Source organism: Danio rerio, chromosome 4, assembly GCF_052040795.2.
Source record: "Danio rerio strain M-AB ecotype USA chromosome 4, GRCz13ab, whole genome shotgun sequence".
In the NCBI taxonomy this organism is placed as follows: domain Eukaryota; kingdom Metazoa; phylum Chordata; class Actinopteri; order Cypriniformes; family Danionidae; genus Danio; species Danio rerio.
The window spans coordinates 33,707,906-33,729,891 of NC_141024.2; the positions used below are offsets into that span (position 1 = coordinate 33,707,906).

The following is a 21,986-nucleotide window of genomic DNA, read 5'->3' on the forward strand; positions in this document are numbered from 1 at the left end:
AAAGCATCCTTGAGCACTGGCACTATATAAAATTAATAAAAACGATCTAAACCATCTCAATAAAACTTTAAACTTTTTATTTAAAAAGGTTATTTTAACCTTATTTATCATAATGATTTAATTATTTTCCTTACCATAACATTTGTTTAAACGTGCTCCATGTATTTACTGCTGAGGACATCGACCTGGACAGATTGATGTGCCTAGATTCAGTTTGTTATAGTTTTTTAAACGTTTAAAACATCATTTGTTTTTTATTTTAAATAAAGTTTTTGTTGGAAAAAAAGTGTATGGATACAAGTAAAGCTAGCTTTTTTTGACACAATATTTAAGATATTTTGCTAAGAAATATCTAAAATATTTAAATTTTTTATTATTCATTAATTATTGTATTATTAAATATTTAATATAAAATATTTCTTGATAGGACAAATAAAAAAATTCATCTGGGCCTTTTGAAAAATTCTTTGGTTTAAAATTTAATTCATAATGGTCTTAAAAATGTCTTAAATTTAACATGGTGACACGTGTAGAAACTTTGATTTAAATCTGTCTGAAAACGTGGATGCTCTTAATTTGAAATAAGCTGAATGAAATAGACACTAAAATAATTATGTATTTTAAAGCATTGTAGAGTATTCTAAACTATAATAATGTTGTTGTGGGACAATATGAGACAAAACAAACAAAATACAGTGGAACAATAACGTTTAGCATTGCACTGACTACAACTGGCCAACAAAGTAGTCTAAAAATTACTTTTGCTGCTTAAAAAATGGATTACAGCATGCTGATGATATGCAAACATTTGAGTGTAGAGTTCATCAGTATTGACTATATTCTTCACGTAACAGCAGGTGGCCTAGTGGGCCGCAGCTCACCAGTTGAGAATTCCTTCTTTATCAGATGAAATTAACTGTTTGAATTTGCGCTATCCAGTGGACACAATTGGAACAGCAGTAGCTTTTATTGAAAAATTGCAGTTCGTTTTTATACTCTACAAAATCATCTCGCAGGCCAAACTAAACCTGCTTGTGGGGTGGATCCGGCCCGCGGGCCGTACTTTTGACACCCCTGGTCTAAAGAGTTTTGCTTATTCAGTGCAGCTTAAGAAACACATGGTCAAAAAGTTGCACACAAGACATGAATGCAGCAAAACATTTTCTCATGTGCACAGGATGTTTTATGTCTGAATAATGTTTGTAAAGGCTGAGTGACTTTATACTGTTGTCTAACACTCCTACACTGCAGTAGGTGGAGTTGTAAATGTGTTGCGCTCCTTGTGTTTACGTAAACACATTGGTGGCAGCTGAGAGAAAAATTTTCATAAACATCTGGCAAAAAGCACCTCTGTGGCTTAAAATCTCATCTGTTATCCACTCTCCAGTGTATTCATGTAGCTAGTGTTGTTTTGAATGATGTTCTCTGTCTGACTCCCTGAATGAGAAACAAATCACTGGGAAGACACCGCACATCAAAGAAGGTGGAGCTCCAGGACGGTTAGTTAGCAGTATACCAGGGCCTCAAGTTTAGAAAGCCCATTCAATTGTCCTGTGTTGCATTTGTTATTAGTAAAGTTTCTTTACTTTTAGGTTCAAGATTCTTTCTAGTTTACTACATTTACTTTTGTTGAGTAGAATACAAAATTGTTTAATATTTGATGATTTAGGCAGAGCGACAGGTATTAAGTTTTACAATATTTACAAAAGTCTCCAGTTTTTAGTATGTGGTAAATCCTGATTGGATGCCTGCATTACTCCTCAGTGGGTATATATAAGTTGTTGTTCTAGCTTCCCCAGGACGCTGTGGCTACTCGGGAGTCCTCATGACAAGACCTGCCATCTCATTGACTCTTTAACCTTATGGTTTTGTTTTGTATTACTTATATCATGTAGTTAAAGTTTTGTTGTGATTATATCCTAAGTTCTTTATCTTCATTGTTATCCCTAGAGATTAGTTGGTTCCTTTAATTGCTTGATTGTTACATTTTATAATAAATAATTTGCATTCAGGCTATTTTGTTGGCTTATCTCTCTTTTATGGTGCGACTCAAGCAAGCGGGTCATAACACTTTGTAAAATGTGTCCGGTTGTATCTGAGATCTTGTCCTTTCAGTCATGACCATAGGTGAGAGTAGGAACCTAGATTGAGTGGTAAATTGAGAACATTGCTTTCTTCTCAGCTCCTTCACCACAACAGACAATCACATTAACTGCATTACTGCTGCCGCTGCACTGATCCATATTTTAATCTCACATTCCATTCCTCCATGAAAAAAACACAGATACTTGAACTCCATTTGGGCTAAGGACTCTCCTTCAAACTTGAGAAGGCCACCTATTTCCAGTCAAGCACCATGGTTTCTGACCTAGAGGTGCTGTTTCTTTCCCTGCCATGTCACACTCATCAGCAAACCGTCCCACTGGATGCTGAAGGTCCATGTCCTATGAAGCCAAAAGGACAACGTTATTTGCAAATGGCAGCTAAATAGTTGCCTGCACCTAAAATTCTGTCAGTAAAAATTATAATATTTTTGTGATCAGCCTCAAAAATAACACATTTACATAATAAAATGAATAAATAGATGTATGGATAGACATTGCAGTGGTGGAAGGGGAAGTAGGATGGCTTGTTCAACCATAAACCAAGATGGAGCTCTCTCAGGAGGGATGAACCAGTGTGCAAGATGTCTCAGACTGAATGTGTAATAGAGAAATAAATGCAAATACTTCCGCCCCCTGTGAGATCACAAAGGTTCGTTTATTGCGCATCCCACACTGCGCAGCTAAGGACCGTGGCCAGAGGCGCTGTTACGTTACAGCAGAGGGAGAAATGCCATCCTGCTATTTCCACAGAGCTTTTCTGTTTCTGTATTTGAGCTTCCAAATGACAAGACTCAAACACAGAAGTGCTTACAGTTCAATATTAATAATGTTCCAGAGAACTCTAAAATACATAGCAAGCATGATTTGACAAAACGCAGCTTCCAGAATCTCTCCCTGTTCAGTGCTGGATTCGACTAAAATCTCTAAAATAAGATGGAGCAAGGAGACGCTGTGAACTCTAAGCCACGACTTGTTAGTGTTTTTATTAGTTAAAATTGATCATAACTTGTACAGTGTCTAGCCTTAACGGTATGTTGTAACAAAGATGTAAACAACGGGAAATTATGTTCACCACCGCCATCGATTTAGCTACAAATCCATATTTATTAGTCAAACTGCTGTAAACACACACACATACACACACACAGATGCACGCACAGCAGCTGCGTCTCTCTGTGTGAGATGGCAGTACACAGGCAGCTATTCCATGCGTTTTACATCTCAGGGTGCTTTCACACCTGTGAATCGATTCAGTTGTTCCGAAACAGAGATTACAATTGTTACATTGTTGCTCTTTGCTCTTAGAGCGGTTCGCTTTCACACTGCAAAGTTTCTAATCGGACCAAAAGAGCTAAAACAAGTCACATGCGAGTAAACATCCTCACATTGGTCAGAGTGTCAGGGTTTATTTTGCAGCGTACCACTAAGCTGTCAGGAGAGGTGGTGGTTTGGTGGTGATTGACAGGGTGCGCGCGCGACGTGTCTGAGGAGAGACGCGGTGGGGAGGGGTGAGAAGGGTGCGCGACGATGCCTATTTGAGGACCGGGAGGGAGACGCGAGATTACCGGGAGATCATCACTCGTTTGCGGGCATCTGGAGACTTGCGAAACTTCCCGCCATTCTCATAATTCTCTCTTCATATAGCCGTAAGCCTATTACATATCCATAAAACACTGTGATAAAACCGCACTCAGATCGGATCGCTTTCTCACTGCAATCGAACCGCTCCAGGGTTGTTTCAGTCGAGGCGAGACCACCTCATTCAGGCGATCGCGGAGCGATTACTTTGGCGCGGAACAGATCGCGATTGCCCTATTCACATATGCCAAACGAACCGCGCTAACTGGGCAAACGAGATACGTTCCGAAACAAAAGTGTAGGTGTGAAAACACCCTCAGACAATGAAGTCGCAAATGATATGTTAACGATTCATGTTACTTACACAGGCATATTTCGGATATGCGTGAAAGACGTCGTGTAACGCATCGAGTTAAAAAAAAAAATACAGCAATGCTCTCTCCCAACTGGAGTGTAGCAGCAAAAACAATCAATCCAGGCTCACACAGGTATCATCCCACATCTTGTGCTTTATTCTGTCACCAGCGTCACCACAGAAAATAACTTAATCCGAGCATGAGAGAAAAATAAAAATAAACATCACTCCTGCGCACATGCACTTCTGTTACAGATACATATATTACAGTTCATACACACGCACACACATAACACACACACACACAATGGTACACAAACACTCCTTAAAAGAGCCGCATCCAATTTTCACACGTTACAGACACTTGTTGACTGACTGACTGTTTACACAAAACACGCGTGCTTGTCCGGGCGTGACGTGGAGCAGATCCGCGTATCGCAGCCATAGACTGTAAAATATATGGACGTAGTGTCAGTGACGTCACCCATAGGTTTCTAAAGAGCGCAAAAGAAGCCACAATTAGATGCGGCCAACTGTCACCATTTTGTTTGCGTGTCATCACACCCACCCCGGGATACCAAACAAGAGCAAAGAGGCGGAGAGTGAGCGGAGCTACAGACACGTGCTGGCATTTTGCTTGGACCTGGTTCAGACACACTTTACTTTGGGAGAACGCTTAATACTTTTATCACCTGTGACTCGTTTGTATTCTGACCTCTTGTGCTTGGTTGTATACTATATCAATAAAGTGTTTAGACTTTTAAAAACACTGCTGTAATACATTGAGCCACTAAACATTGTTCTTAGGACGTTTTTCAACAGGAGGAAAACGCGAATTACTTCCAAACACTTCAGATATAGAACGTGTTAGTTAATGTAAGACTATTGATGAAATCCAGCATAACACTGTATGACAACGCTTCAGATGACTGTTCTAGAGCCTACAGCTAATCAATTCGTTTGATTCTGGAGTGCATTACAGCTCTAAATATAAACATAAACGATAAAGGATCTTAAATAAAACAAATACATGTATAAAGATGGTATATAAGTATATAACTTTACTCACATGGGAAACGGAGACCACATGAATGGTTTGTGAGCACAATTAAGTGCACTTAGCATGCCATGCCGTCTAATAATTGTAGGAAACAAGTCCAAAAGGCAGTTGACTGTGTAAAGCCACATAAAACAACACAGAAATATGATAAATATGCCGAGTTTAGTCGCTAATCTGCAGAGGTGACGTGACGGCGACCAGCGAAACCTAGCTGTCACTCAAGTGGCCACTCCCTTAATTATGCAAACTTAATATAACTTAATATAAAGGAAACGGATGAGTTGTCATGAAGGGTAATATTAGCTGTATTAACCAAAATCTTTTTTTGTACCAGGTTGTAAACACCTTTTTTTCTGCTGTAAAGTTGACCATTCTAACAGTGGGCTCAATTGAAATTTGCTCTATTTTGGAGCCAGGAGCGGCCAGGACTAGCGGAATTTCGGATGAATTGCAGTTTTAGTTACTTCCGTATTGGCTTCCTGAGGGAGAGCAGGAGGTTGCCGCTTGATCACAGCACATTATGACGATGACCAATCAAAGTCACTTGAGGGCGGGCCTTTCAGAGGAACTAGGAAATATGACAGTCGTTTTCATGTTAGCTGAGTAGCTGTGTATAATCTAAGTGAAATTTATGAAAAAATATCATAATTTCCTTCAAGTGAAACATGAGCCCACATTGCTTTGCATCTTATTAACACAACCAAGCCTTTAAATTGCACACTGGACCACCCCTTTAATCATATCATGTGCTCCTCTTGAAATTAGCTTATAAAGCTTCACTTAGTTTGCTGAAACACAGAGAAAGTTTTGGCAAAATTAAGCCTCAAAATCACCCCAGAATGGATGTAAATGACTCAAACGGACCATAAGGGGAAAGATGAACATTCCAGCTTTTATGTAGATGTTGTACAGGTATCTCATTTCTGCAAGGCAAATATTCAGCTGTTACCCCAGAACTTTTTTTTCCTGATGTGTTTACCTGTCAGACACTGAATGAACAAATATTCCCTGTGTGCTTTACAAATTTTAGAAAAACATTCTGTTGTAATTATGAATATATACGGATAAAAACAGGCCATTTACAGCTTTTAAATCTATATCTTATCAATATGACTAAAATGACTTATGGTCAATTACGTAAGAAACGCTGAAAACCGAACCGACACAGTTTCAATTTACTATAACTTCTATGTTAAGCGGCTTTGGCACAATTTACATTGTAAAATCACTAGATAAATGAATCTGCTTAAGTGTGTACACGTTAATGGACCAAACTAAATATGATCTGATTTATTTTACATTAAATGTGCATCAAAATTACAGTGTGTGTAGCCAATGTTTCCAGTGTCTTTTCACTTTTGATGAGAGTTTTTAAGACTTAATGAAAACTAATGTTTTTTTTTTCAGACCTAATTGAAGAGAATGAGGAAAGTAAAGAGGAGGAACATCATGTCAAAATTGAGGAAAAAAACAATTTACAGACTGATGGTATTTTAAAAAGGAGAGACAAGAATCGTTTCACCTGCACTCAGTGTGGGAAGAGTTTCAGCCAATCATCACACCTTAAACAACACATGAGGATCCACACTGGAGATAAACTATTCACATGCACTCAGTGTGGGAAGAGTTTTATCCAATCGTCATCCCTTATTCACCACATGAGGTTCCACACTGGAGAGAAACCATTCACATGCCCTCAGTGTGGGAAGAGTTTTTACTGCTCATCACACCTTAATCAACACATGAGGATCCACACTGGAGAAAAACCATTCACATGCCCTCAGTGTGGGAAAAGTTTCAGCCAATCATCTCACCTTAATCCACACATGATGATCCACAATGGAGAGAAACCATTCACATGCACTGAGTGTGGAAAGAGTTTCAGCCGATCATCATCCCTTAATAAACACATGAGGATCCACACTGGAGAGAAACCATTCACTTGCACTCAGTGTGGGAAGAGTTTCAGCCAATCATCATCCCTTAATCTACACATGATGAGCCACACTAGAGTAAAAACCATTCACCTGCACTTAAACTGCAGTCACACTGGACTTTTCTCCCCATAGACTTCCATTCATACGCACGCAAATGTGTCAGACCGGAAAATCAAGTTCGTGCATCAAGTTTTGCAGTTCACTGCTTTGCAAAGTTCAAGCTTGGTGAACTCTGACCTGCGAAATCGTATCACTTAACTGTGTGAGACCAATCGTAGATCAAAACATGACCTCTCTTGACAGAAGTTTAAAATATTGACCAATCGCTCACTTTTTAATGTCTAATCATTTTGTTTAGTCCTGCCCCTTTTTGCAGCGCTGTACAACATAATTTTGCATGCTCAAACTCTAGTGTGACCACAGCTACAATGTGGGATGAGTTTCAGCAACTATTCATACCTTAATAAACACATAAAGACCTACACTGGAGAGAAACCATTTACCAGAGATGGGGGACTCGAGTCAGATGACTTGACTTGAGTCATACTTAAGTCACAAAATTTAGGACTTAAGACTTGATAAATATCCAAAAAAGACTCGACTTGACTTGGACTTGGCTGTCATGACTCGAGACTTGACTTTGACTTGAGTTAAATGACAAGTTAAAGTTAAATGTTTTTGTTAAATACACAACCGTTTGTTATATATTATGCGTTTAAAAACAAAGCAAAACCGAAAGTTCTAAGTCACACATGCGCAGTATTAACTGGATCTGGACTGAATCGTTTGGTTCAGAAGAACCGCTTTAAATTATTCATTTGATCGATTCATTTGCTATTCAGCCATCAGATACGATGAAAAATGGAAGGCGCTTCACCAAAAATAAAAGCCTATTTTACAGGTTTAAAGATTACAAACAAAACGGCTAATCAAAGTTTATACTATTTAGTCTGACTCAGTGCTTGCCACACTTCAGTGCCTTGCTTATTTTGTCATGTGCGCGCCGTGCCACTGCGCTGAGCCGTGCATCCGATGTGTGACACGCTTAAGAAGCATAAAGGGGTGCATTAAAGACACGTGAGTAAGCGTTGTGTCACAGTCACACCATCTCTAAATGTTTAATTCTAAACAGCTTTGAGGAGTACGGATGTCAGTTGTTTGTTATTGTAGCTTAGAAGGCAGAGCGAGCACTGCGGCGCATGCGGTGAGCGACTCACTTCATTAACACTCATGATCGCATTCATCTAATTTGCTTAAACTAAGTATTCTACAGTATGGCTATATTTTATAAGCAAGGATTCTGACACACCAACATGCAGCAAATGTTACAAAAGTTGCGTGTAAGGGAGAAACACATCAAACTTATCAAATGTGTAGGCTCATTGAATAACCTCAAAGGTGAGGAGTCTTTGACAGCTTGTGACATCATCTGGCACATTATCTGAGTACGTTTACATGGACACTAATATTCTGATTTTAATATGATTAAGACACAACTCTGATCAAGAGTCTACCATGTAAACAGTGATTTTTTAACATCTTAAAGGACCGCAGACACAAACTGCGGAGGAAACATTTATAGGCTGGTGACACAATGACGTTGATGGATGTATGTGCTATAACATGTAACTGGGAATCATGAATGTAACATTCAAAAAGCAATTCATGTAAACACCTGAATCATATTATTGTCTTATTCAGATTAAGGCAAATCATTAGATCATTGATGTCCATGTAAAAGTAGTCAGAAGTCCCAAACCCAGAAAAAAATGTGCTTCTGATTTTGATTACAGCCTTTCCACAGTTTAGTAGTAAGCTAATGTAATGTTTACAGCATAATGCAAATCTTGCATTTATGCTAATAAACAAATTATCAAAAGAAATATATTAATGCAATTCAAATATATAAAATATGAATTGATGTTTACTTTAAACTTATTATAAATGTATATTTATATTGTTCAATTATAATGATACTGAAGGTATCGGTTCAGGCACCGTTTTGACGTAAAAAGTATCGATTTAGCACCGGTCTCGAAAAAAAACCCAAGCGATACCCAACCCTACTCGTTACTTGTTTAAACTGGCTGCTAATATACCTACACTGTTAGTAATTAAAGCATTAGCCTTCTTTAAATAATCTACACGTTTAAATCTTGTAAATATGATTATTTATGAATATTTTTAGAGATATTCTGTTTTTATTCCTTTTTCTGTCATTTATTTCTCATTTGCTGTATATTTTATTAATTTGATGATGTCATCAGGCTAATGCATAGGCTATTTTATAGACATATCTAAAATGCTTTTGCATTCAAGTTTGCTTTGAACTGGAAAGAGAGAGAGAAGTAGATTTGACTTGTCAGTGGTGCACATATGGCTCTTGAATAGGTAAGAGAAAGTGGATGTACTTTTAAAGTTTTTTTTTTACTTTAACCAATTGAAAGTAAACAGTGTATAACATTGTCATAAATAATAAATAAAATTATTGTAAAAAATGTAATATTTTTATTTGTCGCATATAGGTAACCAATTATGTGATTTGGGTAAAGGGTGTGTTTCAATCCGGCTACCACCGCAAGTATATTTCAAAACTGTGAGAAGCCCTGATAGTATTGTATTTGTATGCTAATGTTTAAGGTTAAAAGTTTTTGACATGTTAGGGTTAAGTTTAATTAAAAAAACAAGAAACCATTTCAGACCATGGATCTTAAAAATCTGTAATGTGTGTGAAATAGGCTACATGTATTATCTAAAATATAAAGGTTCAAAATTGCCTTTAGAGTTCATTCTTAGCAATTCATATTATTAATGAAAACATTTTTTATTGGAGTTATTGAAATGTACAAAATGTATTTTAATATAATAATGTTTTTTGTAATAAAAGAAAAAATTATCATTTTGATTCAATAATTTTTTCCCCAAAAAATGTACCTGTGCACTATAAGATTGGTTTTGTGATTTAGGGTCTCATTTAATTAATAGTATGATATTTTAATGGCTTTGAAGTAAGCACACTTATTCCCCTGAGCAAAAACTCATCTGATTCACTAGTGATGAAAGTGTCATTTCAAATGACAGTTTATATACTGTGTGTGTGTCTATATATATGTGTCTATACATATTTACAACGACATTAAAAAAAAAAAAAAAACGACACTTTTTTTGTGTTTAAGCTGTCACCATTGCGGAGAACAGCAGCTGCTTTGCTTGGACTCTGACTCGATTGCTAATATTAGATTCTCTTTGTTTGTCAAATAGTGTATTGTGGTAAATATTGTATAATGAGAGCAACTGTGCTCTGGATAATTGACTCTCTGATGGTTAAGTCACTTGTCAAATCAGTAATTGGTTTTGACCTATTAAGTTTAAATAATGTTGTATCACAAAAGAAGCACTGTATTAAAAAAATGGAGCTCACCAATACTTTTATCAGATCATTAAACACATTGAACATCTAAAACACACAGACATAAAGAATCAGAGTATGCTTCTCAACTATGGTGAGGTTTTTTTTCCTACAGTGCATGCTGGGAACTATGGATGAATGTCGTATGATTCTCTTACCATGCACTGCAGCCAAAATAAAAAAAAAAAAAATCTCTAACCACTGCTGAGAAAGAAATGCTGATTATTAATGTCTGTAACTCTAAAGTGATTCAGATTCTCAATGTGTTTTAATATCACCACAGCTGAGAACCATTCTCTTGATAAACACTGAATTTAGTTTTTTATATGATAATCCATCATCTAAGCATAATTTCTTGTACAGTAAATCTTATCAAGAGTAAGAATTCACACAGGATCAATCATCTTGATCACATGTGCTCTCTTTATACTTGTCATTGCAAATAAAGAAAAATTAACCCCTTTTCTCCATGATGGTGACATCAGGCGAAAAAAAATATATATATATATATATTTTTTTTTCGTAAATGTAAATAACTAAAACGGTTATTTCTCAATAAATCTCATATGCCACTGTTATAAATTGTCCCGTTATAAAATGGTAAAATACTGGCAGTTGCCAGCAATGTACTGTTAATTTACAGTATGTTGCTGTAAAAATACGTGGACTACATTGATATACACAATACTCAAGGGAACTCATTTTGTTCACTGAAAGCAACTGCGTCAAATTGTCCAACTGCTGTATGAGTTTATGAAGTAAAGTGCTATAGTCTAGAAGCATGCTTATAATGACTACTTATTTTAGTTAATTAGAAAAGTTCAGTTTACCTTAAATGTCTTTAATTTCACATCAGCACACATACATGTAAAGCTGGAATTAACACAGGGAGATTCTGACTGCATCAGCAACTAAACAGCTGCTGTCTTTAAATAAAGAAACATGCAGAATAACATCAGCAGCTTAATGTTCATCTTTAACTCATACACTGGCTCTACTCTCCTCCACAACGGTGACACACCGAAGAAATTAGCTTCAGGTTTTACAGTAAAATACTGTTTTTTTCCCTTTATTTAACGGTAAACTACTGGCAGCTGTGGTCGCCAGCAATCTACTGTTTTTTTACAGTCTTTTTCCGTAGTTTAAATTAACAGTATATTACTGTTAAAATACATTTTTACACTGTTTTTAACTCTCACACCTTTAACCCTTTAAACCCCAGAGCAAATACTTCAGTTTTAGTTGAAGTGTCCACACTACTGAGTGTTCAAGAAACATGTAGCAATGATGTAGTAAATTAGTTAATTAAATAACTAATTAAATGATGATTGAAGATTAGCATTGAAGAAATGAAAAATTACTGAAGGGAGAAAACAAGAACAGAACATACAAAACTTTAGTCACAGCTTTATAATGAAATAACCTGAAGAACAACAAATGATTAAATCATTTAAATGATCAGCGGATGATTAAACAACTCTACAAACATCATCACCAGCTACACTTATTACTGAAACGTTTATTTTTGTATAACATCTACTAAAGTTCTTCTTGAGAGAAAGGTTAACATTTTATGTCATCACCATGGAGAACAGAGTTTGCTTTAGTTAGGCTCTTAGCCCTGTCATTTTTATCATTCATATATTTTGGCTGCTGTAATTGTTAAGAACTTTGTTTAAAAAGCTCTTTTGATGTGGCAAGCCAGACAAAAAACTAAATAAGATCTGGTGATGTTTATGTTGCTATTAAATGGCAGAGTCTGTTCTAATTTAATATAACATAATTTACTGCTCCTATTCAATGTTTAATCTATTGTTTCACATTATATGTGGCAATGATTTCTAGAAGTTTTTAAGAATATCTTGGACTAAAATACTGCTCTATGGTGTATTTAGCACTCAAACAGACATCAATAATCAGTGTATGAACCTCAATAATTGTGACAACTAACAAAATTAACAGTTTCAATCACAAACAGGCAACTGAAAGTCTAAACATAAAAGCAGAATAAAACGCAAATAAAGAAAACTGTTAGACCATTATACTACATTCATTCACACCGCAATGCATGCTGGGATATTTGTACTGTGCCACAACCAGCATGCATTGCAGCATGAAACATTTTAATTGTTACCATTGTTGAGGTACAAGGTCTGAGTGTGTCTTTGTCATAACTGAACTGTTTTTGTATGTTATGTCTTAACAATAATGTAATTATATAGGTATCTTTACTGATTCCACTTAATAATTAAATAAATTAATTTAAATTTACAACTAAGCATAAACTATTGCATGAGGTCCTTTTTCCAGACCTAACCAAAACATATATCAGATCAAATTTCAGACAAATAGATTAATCTATCTATTGACTTTCCCACTTTATTGCTATAATAAAAGTGTTTTGCAAACTCTTTATTACAGCATTTGGGAAGTCAAATTTAAGGAGTTCAAGGGTAAAGAGCCCAACCAAAACAGCCCCTGACTATATTACGGTGACACAAAAAAACATCTACTTTTCTGTTGAATCTCATTGAGAGTAGTATGGAAGTCCAAGCAGTCAGTAATACATGTGTTTGCTGTTATTTGTGGAGTTGTTTAATGATCCTCTGCTGAGACTGAAGGTGTTTTATTTTACTTGATTTTATTTAATGCTGTAACTCAAGTCACTGTTTGTGTTTTTGTTTCTTTCCTTCAGTAATTGTGATTATTAACAGCAGGTGTTCATCAGTGTCTGAATTTACTCATTAGTGTTCATTAACTCTGTCACGTGAACTTTATTAGTGAACTAGTGTATGGAATAGTAAACAAGGGCACAAAATGTGATTTCAAACACATTTCAAAACGTCAAATCTGAACTCTGTTAGCTCACAGTTTTCTGCTGTTGGTTAATTTCTCGAAAACAAAAATGTTACCCAGAATGCACTGTTTTAACAGAATATTACTGTTTTAGTGTAAAAACATTATTTTACCGTAGAATCTGACCGTTTTTTAACAGCAATTTTTTACAGTGTGGACTTCTGACAGAAATAAGGTCAATCAGGTAACCATTGAGCGAAGCTGCTGCTGCTTCTCTTCTGTTTCTGCTTATTAACAGCAGGTGTTCATCATCAGTGCTCAATCATCACTTAATTAACCCCATCATTGTCTCATTAACTTTAACTCTGCTGCTGAGTAAATTTTGCTCAATTTAGAGAGGGAACAAATGTTCTCTGAACTGAGTAAATTTTACTCTGAAGATTTTACTGTGAAATATTCCGGCTTAGGCTTCGGTCAATTTGGTCAAACAAACATATGATTGTATATGATCCTGCCCGCTCGACCAAGCGGACTCTCAGATTATGAATATTAATTATCAATAATAACGAATTATTATTAATCATTAACATTCTGGAATAATTTATTGTTAATTTGACCAAACAAACATAACCAGAGCTGCCACTCTTCCGAGCGGACACGGTAAAGATCTATTCATTTAGAAAAGGAAATTATTACTACTTGTGAAGTAGATTAATCGTTCATAAGTTTTAATCAGCTTATAATAGCTAGGCAGGGGAATCTGTCTTTCAGTGACTTTTTCTGTGAGGCAAACAATACAATTCATTTGATTATAATGGGATTTATTGACTAGTCAGACAGATAACGAACAAATGCACGAACATACATAAAACCTAGAACAAAGGTAAACCACGTGGAGATCAGCTATACGCGTCTATAGAACGTGTAACAACAAAGAGAAATAGTAAAGCGAGGAAATAGAGATTACAGATAAAGAGTGACAAAAGATTCAGTTCCACACACACCATTAAGGATCACCAAGATTATAAAAACAAAACACCTTTTTATAAATGGGGCACAGCTTATTTGCATAACTAAATATACCTGGACTTTAATGTCTGGGGTCTCTCTCTTTATGCGAGTCTCTTCCATCATAATGAAACTCCTTTGATGTCCTTCTTGATGCGTGGAGTTTGCAATACAATTCGGAGGAACGCGATCGCAACTTTAAACTGAGTATACTTTGCCGGAAAATAAGAAAACGTGGGCTCGGAGCCTTACGCAGGCACAGAAAAGCCTGGACCCCTAGAAGGGGCAACCTTTGGAAAGTTCTTTTCGGACGTTCTGCCACGATCCTGGGGAGGGGCAGCTTTTAACCTTGAGCTCTGTGACACTGCCCTCTCAACATGATCGACCAATGATTTCAGGGCAAAGTTTGACCTTTGTCTCGAGGCTGCTCATATGCAAATTTGAGTGTCTGCCTGCAGCCTGAGGATGATCTTTATTTCATTAAAGAATGCATGCCGTGTAAGTTATTATCATGCTCTATGCATCATGTGTTGTAAAAATGTCAGCAGCAGCTCATCGGTACCAGACATGGACAGGTACATCAACAATAAAAGTACATCAACATAATTCCCACACTTACATTATTTATGCTCTAAAAAGGCCTAAAGGAACCAGGCAAACGGGTTATAAGAGAGGTTATACAGGTAAGAAAAGTCAGAACTGAGGCCCCGTTTACACTAGTGCGTTTTAGTTTTAAAACGGCGTTTTAGAATGAAAACGATCCACGTCCACACTCGCGTTTTACCCAGCGTTTCTGAACTGCTCTCCGTCCACACCAAAACGCTGAAAACGCACATCACGTGACCACACACACACTCGGGCAAGCGCTGCAGCCCATCTACCCAGATGAGAGCTGTGCTAGTCGGACTTCTCATCAAGCATCTCCCGCTGGATCTAACCTCACTATATTTATTAAACAGAATATTTCATTCATCTTGTTGTCTTTATCCAACGACATATTCCCTGACTTTGGGCATTGGAATCTATTACTTGTTCTCAGGTAACGTGTTTTGGCTAAGCGCAAAGATAAGTTAATGATTAATGTAACCACGCCTATTCTGTATATTGACTGATCGCTTGCCTTTATTTCCTATAATGTATAAACTTATTGTATGTTATACTTTTATAATGGCCATTATCGATTATTAAAACTGATATTCAGCAAAAGAGAGGCTGTGTTTCGTATTTTCACTGAAATTGAAAGGAGACAGTTGTTATCGGCTCCGTTTTTTTATAAATATCCACACAGTGAAGATGACGCTCATGCAGCACGACGCCTCAACATTTCTGCTGTCTAAGTTGCCAATATTAAAATGAAAATAGGCAGTTCCTTAAATCATGTTTACATTTTATTGTTGAGAAAGTGAAACAATGTAGCCAGGGTTATGTGAATGAAGTTATAAAGTACACTGTTCCCTTTGAAGATTTACCCGTGTCCTCGGTATAGTCTGTTGTCCATATCAAACTGAGAAGAAGAGACTGCAGCCTTGATCAAACTTGCGATGTCTGAACTTACACGGAGAGAATGCAGGACGGAACTGTGTGTGTTAGGCTACTTAATATTCAGGAAAAGCCCCAATCAGAGAGGCGAATGTCTGCAGCCCCGCCTCCGTTTTCAGATGTCTCCGTTTTCCATCATCCACACTGAGACGGAGCAGCAGCGTTTCAGAATGAAAACGGCCTCTCCAGCGTTTTCGAAACGCTCCGTTTTCGGCGCTCGAGAACTCCGGCGTAGTGTGGACGGTTGGCATAACCGTAGCAAAACTTATGCGTTTTCAAACTAAAATGCATTAGTGTAAACAGGGCCTGAGATACAAGGTTTACAAAACATAACATTTTAGTTTTGTGCTCCTCCAGGGTTTCTGAGTTCATTTGCTTCTGTCGTAACAGCCTTGTGTGTGTGTGTGTTTGGGCAGGAATGCCTTGGAAGCTCTCGGCCTATCTCTCTGGGTGGCTCTGGATAACAAAAGGTGTCACGGATACCCAGACTTTGTGGCACCAGAAGTCGTAAAAACCACGCAAGAGACTCCTTAATAAAACCAATAAGTAATTTTCCCTGTGGGCTGTACGCTACATTACTTTTATCATCATTATTATTAATTTTTTTTATTTTAAAAATCTATGGAAAAAAGTTTACCCTCACATTGTATTACACCAGTTTATGCAGCAAACTATTTAGCAGTTGGTTTTTTAACGAAACTTAATACCTTAAGAACGCTGACAGCTCAAGAGGGCTATAAACGATGACTTTATATAGCATGGTGTGGTAATGCGTAACAAATTGAAATTCAATATTGCAAGTTGACACACACATTCACACATGCTTCTTTTTTCATTGCACAGTGCATTCTCAGCTACTAGGGTACTCTACAAAAACGCTTATGACTTAAATGAGCTGTTTCATTCAAGGGAGCTGTTTAAAACGGTGCAGTGCCGAGTAAGCTTGAGGAATGACTCGAAGACAACCTGTGGTTTTGGGCAAAAGTGGCTACCACCTATTTAGGAGATCAAACCTTTTGGATTTGTCATACAAGAGCCTCTTTATGAATGTGCAAAGTAACTGAGTGGAAAGCACAGTACATACTGCTTTTCCCCCACTGTCTTAGATGAAACTGTGTTTTGAATTTATTGTATTGTCTGTGTTTTGTAAGTATTGGATCTAGAGATTTTTTTCTTTTAGTGCTGAGTGATGAGCGTTGGGCAGTTGTGGCGCTGTGTCTTAGCTGGTCAAAGCACCTTTCTTGTAAACAGGAGATCTTGAGTTAAAATCCTAGCAGTGCCTTTGGGCAGCTGGTGGTTGTACTTCTGTCAGAGAGTTAAATGACAACCTGTGGTTTTGGGTCAAAGTGGCTACCACCTATTTAGGAGATCAAACGTTTTGGATTTGTCGTACAAGAGCCTCTTTATGAATGTGCAAAGTAACTGAGTGGAAAGCACAGTACATGCTGCTTTTCCCCCACTGTCTGTCTCGGGAACAGCAGGTCCAAGGTTTTAATCCAAACTGCACCTTTACCTCAGATTATGAGAGTGGCTTTATGATCTGAAACTCTTTGCAGGGCCAATAGCATTTGTTTGCACAAAAGCCAGATTGCTAAATGGTTCTGCACATCATAGGGCCTCGAAAGATGGTGTTTTATGGCTCTGTGGTGCAACGGACAGCTTATTGGATGTCTAGGTGGCTACTTTTCCGAGGGGACAGTCTGCCTCTTTTTATACTTTTCATGCTACCCATCAGAGTACTTTTGAACCTGGTGCTGTGGCTTAGTTAGTTAAAGTGCCTGTCTTGTAAACAGGAAGTCCAGAGTTCGAATCTCAGCAGTTCCTCTTTGCCAACTCAGAGTGCGGTTCTTGTACTGGGTATGATTGGACACTAGGGGCCTCATGTATCAACGCTGCGGACGCCAGGTTTCACGTTCAGAATTGCTCACGTTTGGATTTACTAGCGATGAAGTGATTATGAGAATGTGTGCAGCTCCACGCCAGCTTTATGGCTGGCGTACACACATTTCATGTGCGTGTCTGTTTTATTTCCATTGGTGACTCCTAGAGGCAGTTGTGTTAAATTTCTCTCTACAAAGTGTCTGAGCTTTGCAATGGCAGCTGTATGAGACGGGTTCAGAAGGTATATAAGGTTTCCATACCATACAGTTGACCAGCTAAACATTAAAGCACAATTTGCAGCAGTCGCCTGTTTTCCCAATGTAATCTGAGACTGTTAAGTGTACTGCAACATTTTACACCTATAAACCACACTATTTCTTTTTAAATTCACTCAGTGCGATGTTCAGACCCAACTGTGTTAAGCCCATCAGCTAAACTCTCCCACTCTATTTTTATTTTTTTTTTTTGTTAATTCCGGAGAACAAACTTGCAAATAACACCGCATTTCTCTGGTCTACCTCCGAAAGCAGCACCTCCAATTCACATTCTGTTCAAAGTTTCTCTTCTTGCTTGCTTTTGCCATTGCTTTTTTGTTTGGTTTTGCCAAAGTAGAGTCATTAGCATATTCATACGGGGGAGGAGGCAGAGAAGGGTTTTGTGCTTGTGCATGTTGCGCTCAGTTTCACGTTCATTCAGATGTACAAAAGAATATGCGTGAGATTCAGTGTACACAGTGTTTCATACATCTGAATGTTTTTCTGTGTACGCACATTTACAGCTTTGTGCGTACGTAATGTTTTAGTAAGATTTTCACGCAAGTCTTCGTACATGAGGCCCCAGAAGTTTTGTACCACTGTTGCGGTCGAAGACTAAAATGTGCTGCCCCTACAATAGGAACTCAAAACATCACTTTATGTGGCTCTGTGGCTCAATTGACTTTTAGGCTTGAAACGGAGGCATTCAAAGATTGTGGGTTTGAGTCCCACCGGAGTCTGACTTCATGGGCTTTTTCTTCCATGTCCTTGCAAAAAAACACGTTGCTCTTTCAGGAGGCTGCCCAACGCATTATGCTTTGTCGTTCTGTTGGATGCTGTCGACTTGATATTACAGCTAAGTGCTGGGATTGGATGTAATATAAATAGAGCTTTCAAAAAACACTTAACACATGAATAAAGATACTTTAAACTAAAGTAAACTCATTTTTTGCTTTGATCTTGAACAGAGGCAAGCACACCTGTCATGTTTGAGACATAATCCTCTAGACTCTAAAAGACCATGTTCATCTTGTCAGCATTTTCTGCATCCTGACGTGCTGGTTTTTGTTGTTGTTTTGTTTTTTTCTTGATCTTTTTTTTATCAGACAAGTGTGTAGGGGAAAACTACAAAATGCTGGTAAATTTTGTATCAAAAGCTAGCACCCCACCCAAATAATGTTTTTTTTTTTTTTTTAGATGTCTTTAATAACTGCTTAATATGTTTAATTATTGGGCCAGTGCATGTAAAGTATTTGTATACTTACACCGATGCAATGAGTGTCCGGCAGGCAGCAGTAGCTCTGTGAAGAATACCCACTGGGGCAGACCTGAGAAAAAGGAAGAGAAGAAGAGTTAGCTTTCGTAATGTATAGAAGTAGCACTGTTGTTGTGTACAGAGCTCTAGCGATATCTGTATCAGATAACAACGCGGGCTAAATAAAAGAACCCAAGTTCATCACACGCTTGTCTTCATCAAGTGTGTTACAAGTGTGTTAGAAGTGTGTTGTGCTGTTGTGGTGCTGTGGATTAGCTGGTCAAAGCACCTGTCTTGTAAACAGGAGATCCTGGGTACAAATCCCAACAGTGCCTAATGCTCATGTCCCAGAGATGCTTCTTCTAAAGAATTGTGAGCGTTTACGCAGCATCTCTTTAGCTGTCGGTTTCTTAACAGAATTAAAATCCTTAAAAACGCTGCTCGTGCAAGAGGGCTTTGGACGGTGACTTTATATCGCATGGTGTGGTAATGTGTAACGAATTGGAACTCAACATTTCAAGTTGAGACATTCACACATGCAGCGCTACCGCTGTATGGTTTTCATTTTCTTTTTTCATACAATCAATTGGATCCTCTTATCATCATCAGCTGCTGTTTCTTAGTTGGTCAAAGCGCCTGTCTAGTAAACAGGAGATCCTGCTTTCGTTGGTCGACCATTCTTTTCAGTGCTGTTGCCTAGTTGGTCAAAGTGCCTGCCTAGCAAACAGGAGATCTTGGGTTCGAATCCCAGCAGTGCCTTGTCTGAGAGTACCAGAAAGTGCTTCCTGTGGAACAGTGCAACAAGCGCAATGGATAGCGCATTGGACTTCTAGGCTGTAAACAGAGTCATTCAAAGGTTGTGGGTTCGAGTCCCACCAGAGTTGCAGCCAATGTAGGTTAAATGCCATCTAAGTGACAATTCATTTTAAATATTGCAGCAAAACAAAATGTCAAATATTAATAAACCAAAATACAAATATGTACTTGTCTTTGGCAGGTATTTAAAAGGTGTCACTGTGAAACCTACAAATTAAGTTTAAGTAATAATTTTAATAGGTTACAACTTAGCTACTTTATAACTAATAATAAATATGAAACAACACCTTAAGCTCTTACCATGTTTCTGTAGATGGTCTTCAAATGCAGTTTGCCAAAATCCTGTCACACTTAAAACACTGCCAGTGACTTGTTTTTATTTGAACACTTATGTCACAAAGAATTGTGAAAAGAACTGTTTGGAAAAACAAAAGGTCAATCATTTGTAATACAACTAATGGTGGAATTAATTAAGTTGTAAAGTCAGGAGACACTCACCCAAAATCGCCGTCTTTAAAGTGCACTGCTTATTTAAAATGCCTTTTTTTGAAGCTGTTCTTCTGTGGCAATCCCAGCCTGTTTACACAGCTGGCAGTTTTCTCCTTCATTATGCTTGATAAAGCTAATAAGGTCTTTGAGCGTTTGTGGACCTATGGGGATGCAACAATGCAACACTTGATCTACAGTAAATATTAGGGATGTAACGGTATTGTAAATACCGTCATACGGCAATAGCAATTTTTTTCGATACTACCGTAGTTGCATGACTCGATAAAACTATAGGTCTTCTGAGAAAATTTGCTCAGGCGAATGAAGCGAGGTGGCCGAAACTACAATTCCCATCAGCCCAGGCGTGGCCATCATCCTTTGCGGTCTGTTGTCGCTACAGATCCAGTAATGCGGAAATTAAGTGTGCTTCTAGTAGCGGGGATGAAAAGGAGCTGGAAATGATCGAAACCTAAAGCGGGTGGTATCGCCGTGCGCGTACTGAATAGCGGTGTTGTCGCGCACGTTCTGATCAGCTGTGTTGTCGCGCGAGTACTGTAAAGTGGGGAGGGGGGGTTGAGCACGCATACTCAAGAGCGGTGTTGTCGCGCGCCTACTGAAGGGCAGGACGGAGGTTGTGTCGCGTCGCGGGGGCACTTTTGATCATTTTGGAAGGGCACTTTCTATCCAAGACTAAAAAGGGCATGTGCACTGCACAGGTTGAGCCCCATGTGTGCACGTGCCTGCAAGTTGGGGAATACGACTAATAACAGTCATGGGGACTGCAGAAACACAGCACACTGTTCAGATTGATGCAGACATTGACTTGTACCGCAAAGAGACCTCTATCTCACTCATGGCTTGTCCTCTCAAGTGGGGGAAAGACAATGCACAACGTTACCCACTGCTGTCAGCCTGGGCCAAGTCATATCTCTGTCCCAGAAACCTCAGTCCCAAATGAGAGGTTTTTTTTTTTCTGTTGCAGGGGACATTGTAAATACCCAGAGATACCAACTTTTACCAGATTATAGTTATATGATAGTTATATGATAACCTATCTCTAAGTGAGTGAGTGAGTGATTAAATGTTGAATGTGATGAGTTTTCAACAATACTAAATTGAAACTTTATTTTTTTTTACATGGTTTAATAATTTTTTGTTATTAAAATTGAAGTTCCTGTTTCAAAGCTTACTGATGGCTAATTTGTATGTCATTGACACTTTTGGCACTTTTTTGGAGTATTTTCATAAGTTTTGTTTTTCCTGTAAATGATTCAAGAAATACCATGACATTCATACCGAAGTATTACCGTACCGTGAAATTCTGATACCGTTACATCCCTAGTCAATATTGTATAACTGGCAAAAAAAGCACTTAGGTGGGGGTGATGATAAAACTTTGTTTTATTATTGGAATTATGCATCTAACAGTTTATAAGCTTGTTTAAATCAAATCAAATCACTTTTATTGTCGCATCATCAGCACCAGTGTGCTATGATGAGTGAA

General features: G+C 37.9%; 1 protein-coding gene across 6 annotated transcripts in view; it reads left to right on the top strand.

The window, feature by feature from the left end:
- Positions 1–21,986, top strand: part of LOC137489472 (uncharacterized) — a 204,240-nt gene that overhangs the window by 1,531 nt on the left and 180,723 nt on the right. For 3 of the 6 annotated variants that reach the window (XR_015942480.1, XR_015942482.1, XR_015942481.1), the window contains exon 3: positions 6,506–7,191. Coding sequence is in view for 1 of the 6 variants with exons in the window: in XM_087249492.1 (XP_087105618.1) it covers positions 6,506–7,167 (662 nt within the window). In the remaining 5 variants the exon portion in view is untranslated. Of the gene's footprint in view, positions 1–6,505; positions 9,534–21,986 lie in introns of those variants that run through there. The other 3 variants (XR_015483498.1, XR_015483499.1, XM_087249492.1) reach the window with 3 other exon arrangements.